General features: G+C 40.5%; 1 protein-coding gene across 1 annotated transcript in view; it reads right to left on the bottom strand.

The window, feature by feature from the left end:
* Positions 1-3,941: 3,941 nt before the first annotated feature.
* Positions 3,942-10,988, bottom strand: part of FRK (fyn related Src family tyrosine kinase) — a 52,785-nt gene continuing 45,738 nt past the window's right edge. The window contains exons 6-8 of the mRNA XM_068396259.1: positions 8,366-8,547; positions 5,998-6,163; positions 3,942-4,156 (exon numbers count right to left, since the gene is read on the bottom strand). Of these exons, the coding sequence (XP_068252360.1) occupies positions 3,942-4,156; positions 5,998-6,163; positions 8,366-8,547 (563 nt within the window). The remainder of the gene's footprint in view (positions 4,157-5,997; positions 6,164-8,365; positions 8,548-10,988) is intronic.

The following is a 10,988-nucleotide window of genomic DNA, read 5'->3' as shown; positions in this document are numbered from 1 at the left end:
TCCTGAAGAATGGAGAGTTTAAGAAAAAATAGATGTTCTTTCTTTCTGGTTGGACATTTTTAAGTTATCTTTTGTAAGACCACATAAAATGATTTAGTTCTCAAAGAATAACTGAATTACATAAATAAAACATTACATAAAAGACATCTCAGTACAATTTATGTGAACCGAATTTCACAGGGACCGGTCTATTGTACAAAATTCAACTTATCTCTTCCTGATCCTTTTATTCTGTCTAAACATAGAAATTTATGTCAGTTCAAAAAAATCTATTACTGTTTCTCATAACTGAATCCATTATTTTCCCTCCATGATCCATCAGGTAAAAACAAGTGCAATAGATAGCTCTAGTAGAACCTTGAACATAAAAGGTCTCAAGAATAGAATGAGATAAGTTAAACCCATCTCCCTGTGCACTATAATGGGAAATGATAACCTTGATGTTTAATTTAAATCAAGTTATAGCAAAGACTTCTGACTATAATTTTTATCTGTCATATAAACAAAATTATTATAAAATGGAATGGGACTCGAAAAGGTATAGTTTTGCACGTTGCATTGACTGTAAACAAATGGAACTCTGAAGGTTTATCACCCTTTGCCGCGTTCTTCCTCCAGTCTTTCTCGGTAATGGATCCATTTGACTGCAAAAATATGGAGAGAAAGAGATGAAAACAAATGATTAATTTTCCACATCTTTATTTCCAGAGCTTTGCTGATTCCATTGCATTGCTGATTTTTCTCTCCTTTGTTCCACCGCCAGCCTAGGGAAAAAGAGATTCAAAATTAGAGCTCATATTAAAGGGGCAACATTTCACTGGTATAACAGCAGTTTACAGACAGGCAAAATAAGGGAGCAAGTGCAAATGCATAGATTTCAGCCAGAAAGAGCAACCACCGGATATCATAGCAGCATCTGTGGTTTCCAAGCTTGGCCTCAGCTCGATTGTTGACAGTGGCAAAGGGGGTCTACCAGGCACCAGACTTTCTCAGAGCAACCCAGTGCAAGAGAAAAATGAATGTCCTGGCCCCATAACGTACCTGCCTTCCTGCCTTTCCTTGCTTTCCAATTCTGCTAAGAAAAGAGGGTGCACTGGTTGCAGGACACACACCAACAGAGTGGAAATGGTGTTCAGGTTTGGAAGACAAAGACTGACCGCACCTCTTCACCTACAGTACATCACCTCGGGGAGGTCAAATATGCATGGGCTGCCCCAAAGATGAATACAAAATAAACAAATTTCTTTGATGCAGTGCCGATAATGAGACGCACCAAAGTGAACCTACCTCCTGCTTTCAGCCAGAGCTGCTGCTGGTCTCCCACCCTGCGCCAGCACATAGTAAAGGCAGCTGGCAGATCCAAACTCCATTAACAAGCTGCGGCCGCGCAAGCATACAGAGAAAGCACAATAGGTAAAATGGCAGGATGCAGCAGCAGGGGAACACGCCTGCTGGCAGCAGGCCAGCATGCCAGGCTGTATCACCTGGAGGCCATCATCGTGGGTGCCTGCTCCTCAGACAGCTCCGCAGGTTGCAGCTCACTTGCAGCTTCTGCTCCTTTCAGCTAAAGGTGATTCATGAGGCCACAGTTGGTAGAGGGAACTTGAAATAGCTAATTTCAGTTTACAACATGTGGGTTACTACACACACCCCTCAGCAAAGAGTCTCATCTCTCCTGGATACCTTTACAGCAGCAACTTGGACCAGTTGGTATAATCTGGAATTCTGAAAACGTTGCTATCTCCCTGCTGTTGATTTTTGGTTTTTTTTCCTGGTAACTCATCTCCTGTGAACTGCACACTTTTGTGCTTTTTAAGATTATATTTCTTTTATCAACAGTTTTTTTGAGTTGGGCAACTCAACTTTTATTTACAACATTCTTAATGTTTTAAGTCTGAAAAATCATGTTAGAAATAGTGCTTGAACATCACGACTGCAAAATTGATGCAGAAATCTTTCCGTATAACAGCATTCCTCTTCTTATTACATAAACCTACTCTGTGGGACTTGCTAACCTCATACCGTAACAGTGTTAAACACAGCTCCTAGCCAGGTGAGAGACGCATGGACTGATGGAGGATTGATAATCACAAAAAACATTTTATCGAGGCCATGAGCCAGTAGCTAGCATGAGTCTTAAAACAAACATGGACACAGGACAGCAGGAGACTTTGCCTGGGAGTCTCCCAGTTCCTTCCATGCCAATTTTTATCAGGATGGGTTTGGCAAAGCCATTTAACCTCTTCTTCTTTCAGAGTGGATGATTACTTTCCAAAATCGCATGGATGCTATGACAAGTAATTAATTATCGCTGTATTGTGCTTTACAAACGTAATTAGTATAAAGAGGGTTAGTAGGGACAAATACTGCACAGAAAATGAACGTGAACAGAGACAGAATGCTAGAGAGACTCTTAGTAAGACAGAAAGAGAAAAACAATAAATAAGGAAAGGAGTTTTGAATAGCAAGTACATAAGAGATGTATATGAAAGAAAAAAAAGTTGTGTTGCCTTCCAAAAGTAGAGGAGGGTAAAAGGAAATTAAAAATTAGAAGCAAGACACTGAGATGAATGGATTTGAAGCATAAAGAGAAGAAAAGAAAATGAAAAAGATGTAATAAAAGCCACCCAGCCTTTAAAGTAATGAATCTTTTCATTTATTTATACCCTTTTTTGATATTGGAGGAAAATGGTAGCATACTCATACTGAGCTCACACTATGTTAACACAGTACAGCTCTTAATTCCTGGATTATGTTGTTAAATAATTAACTGATGAATCATAAGTAAATAATTAAAACTTGGTTCTCTAAACCTCACAATTGAGAACATAAAACTACCACAGTGATATCAGATTTTAGCAGAACCGATATTGTAGTTAATTAGAAAAACTGCAAAAAAATTCTAAAATCTGTAGCTGTAAAGACTGCTAGCAGAAGCACCGGGGCTCCATTTCCCCATGGAACAAAATAAAATGGATCATCTATTATTTAAATCTCCTATATTAAAGTTGCATCTGGAGAAGATGAAATCATGGATTGCTAGTTCCTCTGCAAGACACCTAGTCCCGACTTGGGCCTTGTCCTGTTGGAGAGGATCCATGATTGAGTAGCAGGATGGGAAAGAGTGCTACTCTAAAAGGCTAAGACAGTCTTGAGTTCACGTTAAAATATCTTTTCCTTCAATATCTCTAAAATGAAGAACCATAAAACAAATCCTTACACTTCAATGGGCAATTACTCATCGGTTCCATGGGTCTATTTAACGACATTAAGAACAAACAGCTTCAAGAATCTTATAATAATTGTGTTTATTCTTGTAAAAGAGGAACAGTAGACAAACTAAAAAAAGATCACTCTTTGCATCCACAAAACAAAAGAATTCCTTTTCTCCCATGAACATCTGTTTTATTTTCTTATATAGCAAAAGCACACGTACTTCAAGTCTAAGCAAGGCAATTAATCTGGATTCTGCCATCATCACAGTCACGGGGTTATTTTTAATTTTTTTTACAATGAGAGGACACTGGAAGCACAGGTCCTGCTGTGCAGAGCCATCACGTTCCTTCATGAGAATCACCTGGCAGGAATGAAAAATCTAAAGAACAGCAAATAATTATTCCAGTAAATGACAAAACGCTACAATGGTTATTGAGCAACACTCATTTCATTTGTTCATTCTTGCAATGTTATTTAAAAAATAAATAGAAGACATTTTATTTTTTAGAGGCCCCCACCCCTCCAGCTTCCTGATGCCTTAGTCTTGCAAAACACTTGCCAGCAGCAAAAATTTTAAGTGTCTTTGAGTATCAGCGTGGGGATGAAAACGTACCAGAATTCCTCAGCACCCCGTGATAACCTCCACGCCTGAGGTTAGGCAGGTTTCACAGCCCATCCTTCAGCCATGTTGGCTAGCGTCTGTCCCTCAGCCCCCACCTCGGGATTCATTTCACCACGGCCTGGGCGTGAGTGTAGGACGAGGTGTCGGTCTCGAAGTAGCACTCCAGCTGCCCGCAGAGGGCCTCGAAGGTGGGCCGCCCGTCCGCCTCCGTGTTCCAGCACTGCAGCATCAGCTGGTAGAGCGGCGCCGGGCAGGTCTCCGGCTGAGGAAGTCTGTACCCCTTCTCCACCATCTGGATCACCTGGTGTCCTGGCATACCTGGGAGCCAAAAGGAGTTCGTCAGGCTACTCGGGGTCTACTTAGTGACACTGCATGTCCTTATCTATTCCTGAGACGAGGCAACAGGATGCCCCCGCATGAGGCACACGTGCACGCCAGGGGCAGAGCTGGCCTCAGCAGGTTCCCTTCAAAGGCAACAGGCCACAGGAGTCACTGGAGGATCCCAAACTAGCAGTTAAAAACCACCTCCAGCACTTCCCAGCACCCTCACCCTGACTGCGCCACCTGAGAGGCATAGCAAACGGGTTCGTCTGGGTGCGAGGCTTTTCCTCCACCACCTGGGTTTGCTGAAATTATTCTGACATCTATTTCGCTTAAACTGTTCCTAAATCCCTCTAGTCTCAGTGACTCCAAAATCTCCCAAGAAATATCTGCCCACTGCTAAATTTTCCTCACATTTAGAAAGTTTTCCCTAACGTCAGCCCTGTTTCCTCTGGTACTGCTATCTGCCTGCTCTGTCACCACGGGTCATGGAGAAGAAACCATTCCCCAACCTTTGCTATACCTTTAAATATTAAGACAATTGTCCCTTTCCCTTTCAATTTTGTACTCTTTAAATTACATCTTGAATTGCATAATCTTTACTTCTTTTCCCTAGATCTCTAAATGGTGTTTCCTCTGTACATTACCCACTGCCACCATGGATCAACATAACCTCTTCGGCTAACTGATTATTGAGGACAAACTCCTGAAAGTAATACCAAGCAAGCACATAGCCTTGGCAAAAGGACAATTTCTACTGTAAAGTTATAGGTAAACTATGCCTTTACAAAAGGATAATGCTGCACATATTTTCAAACAATAGTGAAAATCGTGGTGTTACATATCATTTACACTTGAATAGTTTATTTACATGTGTTTGTGCTTATGCACACACCTAAAGCTTATATAAGAAAGAGTTGAGGAATCTTGGCTTTGATTTTCCTTTTTTTTTTTTTTTTTTTTTCCCAGAACTGTTTCACAGGAGTTGAGGGTGGGAATCAAAAAGAAAAATCAATTTTTCCTTTTACAGGAAATACCAGTTTGGGATCCTGCGAAACATAGTTTATGGCAAACGCACCAGCCCTTGGGCCTGTACGGATGTAGCATAACTTTTTTTTTTGCTTTAGTCCTTCCTTTGTGTTCTCCTCATGAGCACAAAATGAGTCACAGTCAATCATTTCACTGATATCTTGTGTTATTGGAGCCACGGTTCCTTGAGCATTTCTCACAGTGCTAGGAATAATAGCTGCTTTCATACCATTAAATCTGCTTCTGAGGTTGGTGACATTTTATTCCTAATTCTTGTGGTCCTTCTCTTTATGAAGAATCTCCACTGCAATAGTCAAATATGAGGGAAGGTGGTAAAAGTACCCTGATTCATTTTTCAGACACCTTCTTCCTGAAGTGCCTGTGCAGCACTTCACACATAATAATCTATTCTTCCATGAAATATCCTCTAAAAAATAAATTAAAAAAAAACCACAAGGGCTGGATGGGGGACACAAAAACCTTCCCTTTTTCCACATTCCAAGAACTGGCATCTTTGGTTTGATGCTGGAGAGAAATAGCCAGTTGGCTTAGATGCCTGTGCAAAGCAGGTTGACTCCAGAGAGAGGAAGCTCAAATAGCTGCTAATCACAGCCTTTGGAAATCTTCCAGGCAGGCTGGGGCAGCCAGAAGGTCTGAGCCACTAAATGGGGCTCATCTGAACAGCCTTCTTTCTACATTTACAGTTTTAACCCTTTAACATGCCCATAGTACAGGCAGTCAACTTTTTTTTTGTGTCATTCTTAAAACAAGTAAACATTAGACATCATTCTTTCAGTAAAAGCACTTACCAGCATAAGGCATCTTCCCATAGGTGATTATTTCAAACAGAAGTATTCCAAATGACCAGACATCTGACTTAACGCTGAATTTACTGTAGCGGATTGCCTCTGGGGCTGTCCATTTCACTGGGAGTTTTGTTTCAGGCCTAGCTTCATATATGTTTTCATTTTCTACCTGTCATGGGTAAAATGAAGCAAGCCTTATTTCGGATCTGCTTCAGCAAAGCACTTAAGCACCTGACTAAGCTAAGCGTATGCTTAATCTTCTCCTCCTCTAGCTGAGCACTTGTCTTTCATGGCATTAAAGCGTGCACTTACTGAAGTCTATTGTTGAACTGGGCTTCACAGTTGAGAAATGCTACAGTTAATCGGAGGCTTTTCTGAAGCATTTATCATTTCAAGCGAGCACGTAGCATTGGAGTGGTTTGTGATTAATTATGACCTGCTACTGCGAATTCTGGACCTGGCACGCAAGATTTCAAAAGTCGGTCAGGAGCGGCAGTGTAAGCATCCTGCTGACACTAGAGACCAAATGGCTCCACGTCTGGTCCAGTAAAGAGAGAAGGCAAGAGCAAGAGCTAATGAATTTCGGAACCTTTCTTCTGTGATTTATTGCAGTGTTGAAGAGCCATTGACTTTTATAACAATCACTTAAGCAGGTTTCAGGGACCAAAGAACAAACTCCAGCTGATTCAAATTAACATATTAGCTTACAGTGGATCAAATTAATTAATGTAAAGTGAAGATGAAAGACACATAGAAAAAGGAAAATTATTTCTTTGCAAATTTGTAGAATCATGTCCTTAAAGATTTATAGAACAGACATCTGAGCTTTGTGAACATTTATTCTCTCTTTAATTCCTAAATGTAATTTAGTGTACATCAGTCACATCCAAGCCTTGGTCAGGTTTTTCACATGCAAATCCAAGCAAAAATGTACAAGATTTTGTTTGTTTGATCGTTTTTAATACAGAAGGCAAGTTTCCCAGCTGTAATGCCCTATAGTTTTGAAAAGACTGGTTGTTAGTGTTTTGTATCTACATACTGATAGAGTTGGCATCCTGACCATAATACTCTTCTCTAGAAACAAGAAGTTATTTTATTATTCTAATTAATGCATACAGAAACATAGATTTCATTGCTCACACCTACTCCTTTGGGATCTCTGCATGTGACCATGCTAGTGCTATGGCTTAGGAGACAGAATATTCCTAAGAAAGTCTGCCAAGATGACTCTATGACAGAGTATTTTAGTAAGGTTCAGTTTTAACCAGAAATGTCAACAGCTGTAAATTATTACCCTCTCTAGCGAGGACAGAGGAGAAATATCCATTGTAAGCATTGTTCATTTAAAAATATATTTTTTTCATGTTAAAAAATGTGCAATCTGAACTTATGCATAACTAGAAGAATCAAAATTAAGCAAAAAGCACTTTCAAAGTCCCTTGATGCCACTGTCAAGCCATTATTCTATACTTCAGTATGTAATAAATCCAACTCTGTTATGAACTTCAATTTCTGCTGCTTGAATGGAAAAAACAAATGAGAAACAGAGAGCTTTTTTCTCTGTTTTTCCTTCTCAGTGCAAGAATATAAATCAATAAAAACAATAAGACGACCTCAGAAATTATGGATTACATATTGAAATCCATAAAATATGGCAAATCAAATCTTTCCAACTCTGATCAAATCATTTTCAGAGGTAGGAAATCTCATTTCTAAACCACAGCTCTTTCCTAGGGTGATCTTGGTCAGCATTACTTGGCATTCCACATCCTCAAGGGCTAGAGAAAAAAAACATTGCAATGGCAAAGAACTTGAAAGTGCATCAGATTTAAAGCTCTGAAAGCTCATTTTATGAACTCCGCTGTTAATCATGGAGAGGAATAAGGTCCTTTTATGATTACTACCTGTACTCGTAAGCATCAAGGAGGCAGTGGGGAAGTGAACAAGGAGAGAATAGCTGTCAATACATTTTTATATGCCAATGTCCTGGTTTGGCCTTCCCTTACAGGCTCCGGAATACAATTTTGCCATCATTCCTGTGATCTCTCTCCATGTGGCAGGCACTAGTTTTGTGGATAAAGGTTGTGCAACAAATGGTATTTCTTGCCAGGCTCCTTCCTTGGTGGCTGAGTGGGAACCAGACACCTGGATGCCATCTTCAGACTGACACAAAGGCATGGGCCGGCTTCTAACCTTGCATGGGATAACACAGGTAGAGGATACAAGTGAACAAGTTAGGGGTCCTTTTCTCCCTGGGCATGCCTTTTGCCTGAAGCCAGCAATTCAGAAGCTACAGTTCATCCTTTAGTTGACTTCTTCCACCTTGTTCCCCAGAGTTAAAGTAGAGCCGATTCACCCTCTCACAACCCACCTTAAAAACTCTTGCCAGTCCAAAGTCTGCCACTTTGTAAACACTGTGTTCACCAACAAGAACATTTCTGGCTGCCAGATCCCGATGGATGTAGTTCTGGGATTCCAGGTAAGCCATCCCAGAAGCCACCTGAGCAGCCATGTCTACTTGATGTGGCAGGAAGATTTGGGAGCCTGCATCTTCTGTTTAAAAAGAAGACAAGAATAACATAATATTTATTGTATTCAGGTATAAATAACATAACAGCTGACTGGTTCAAATAACCAACACAAATCAACAAAGCCATGCAATACAATAAAGTAACAGCCTAACCAAATGACTGGACACTACTTAAAGTCATGCAGCTAATTTCACGATAACTGAGTAACAATGCCTGTCCCATCTTCTCTAACAAAATGGATATTAAATACAGCAGCTGATCGAGTCCTAGAAGGAGCTGTTGACAAAGTTCAAAGAAAAAGGCATTTATCTACCGATAGCAATGCAGATGTTTGCCTTTCTGACAAGTGCATAACCCATTCCAAACTGAGTAAGAGTTAATGTCAGTACTCACTGGATGTAGCCAAAGCTGACTAAAGATGGAAAAGCACAAAATTAGCCTTGTTCCCTGTTCTCCAATGATTCTTACTAGGAAATATACCATCTGCTGACAAGTGTAACTCTACTTTTCACTTTCCAGTCCACTTAACTTCACGCTCTTATCTCTGTTGCTGCTACTCAACAGTAGGGCTCCTTGAGCTGCTTCTCTTGTAGAACTTTCCAAAGCAATATGCATGCCATTCCCACCACTGTAACATGAGCAAGTCCCAGAAACAGAGATTTGGCAATCAAAGATTGGCTGTTGAAACAAAGTAGTAGAAGAACTTTGAGCAGAGCAACTTGTCTCTGCAAATGAAGGAAAGAGCCTTAGGCCATGAAAAAATGCAGCCAAAACCAGTAAGACAGGTACCCAAAAAAAAAGTAATTGGGGTATAACACATTAGAATTCAAATTCAGGGCCTTTGTGGCATTTTGGGTACAGCTCACCTCCTCATAGCAAAGAATTTATAGCCCAAGGTAATCTAGGTGAGCTAAATCAGTGTTATATTCAAGCATCACTGTCACCCAAGCCCAAACACTGCAGCACTGAAGCATGAGTGCCTACCTCTGTATCCTCTAATACTCAAAACAGCTTCAGCTTTGTGTTTCAGAGTCTTAACAATATCAAAAAGCTGAGTGTCTGCTGCTACATTTATTGGCAGTTCACATTTCTCATTGAGAATGATGATTTTTCCTGCCTGCCTCTGTGTTAAAGAAATAAAACATTTGTAGCTGGCACTTTTCTGTCGCTTATTTTGAATTGATTCATAGTTAAAGTGTGTCTTAGAATGGTTTTGCATAGCCTCCTCCAGTTCTGGCATTTTATCTGACCAAACCTTGCAATCACGCCTTACAAAGAGTGTGAAATTCCATTGTTTATTTATCTATTCTGCAATCTCCAGGCCTTGAATTTCCTGCTCATCTTCATGTTCTGAGATGAATAGGTAAAAGAAATTAATTTTAAATGATTTAATTTGCCCTGTATGTGTATTGTCCTACTTCCTTTTTGAGGCTAAACCCATTGTCATGATAATCCAGGACTAAGATTATTTACTTCTATTGTTGACTCAGAAAGTCTTTTCCTCTCCCACACATATGTTTAATAGCTGCCTTGACCTTTAAAAGAGAGAGGGAGAAAAATCAGGCTATGTGAAAATCTATGGCTTAACCACCAAGAAAATCCATCATCAGGCCACAGAATAATATAACACTCTGAAGTTTTGCAGTTCTGATAACTGGCAGACATTGACATTTATTACTCAGCTTGCTGGACAAAGATATAAATCTGCAAATGATGCTTATGTTGTATTTATTCAGAAAATAACTAAATATTACCTTGCACGAGTACCTGGGTTTGTAACTAGCTTATGTGTCTCAGTTTAAAATCCCTCTCTCCATGTTCCTTTTCACACTGCTCCCTTACCTGCACAGGCTGTGAACTACCCCCTGTTGAAAGCAGACAAGGATGCAGACAGACTTGAACACAGGTTTGTCATTGCTCTGCCGATGCTCCAGGCTGGCCTGACACAAGCTTGCTCCAAGAGGCAGAACATAACATAGCAACGTCATGGCAAAAGAGGGTGATTCGTATGTCTTGTGTTTAATGAGATGCTTCAGTGCAGAACAGGAGTTAGAGCTGTTAAACCCTGCCTGTCTTATTCTTTGCAGGACGCACAGGTGTAGCAGGTTAAAGGACAAGGATGAGATCCACTTAACGGTGGAGTTGAAGCTGAAAGACTATTTCTTCCATTAGGGCCTGTTTGGGATCCCAGACTAGGCTGACCTACTCCCTTTAGCATGTGGGCTGAGGGAGGGGAAGAGGCCACTGTTGCCCTGGTTGCTGCAGTATTTCTTGGAGGATTTTTCTCTGTGAGCTGGTTCTGTGCTGTTGCTGTTCTGGAGCTAAAGAAGGGAAAGCTGTAAGGAGGAGCCTCAGCTGATCAACAGCTGCAAACTGTGCACAAAGATAGAGAATGAAAGCACGTGTCTCTTTGAGATCTGAAGTGCAAATCATGTATGTTTGTCTCATAAAGATTTCTGACTA

The sequence above is a fragment of the Nyctibius grandis genome, chromosome 1, assembly GCF_013368605.1.
Source record: "Nyctibius grandis isolate bNycGra1 chromosome 1, bNycGra1.pri, whole genome shotgun sequence".
NCBI lineage: Eukaryota > Metazoa > Chordata > Aves > Nyctibiiformes > Nyctibiidae > Nyctibius > Nyctibius grandis.
The sequence above is the reverse complement of the archived record's forward strand: the minus strand, read 5'-3'. Positions and strand labels throughout refer to the sequence as shown.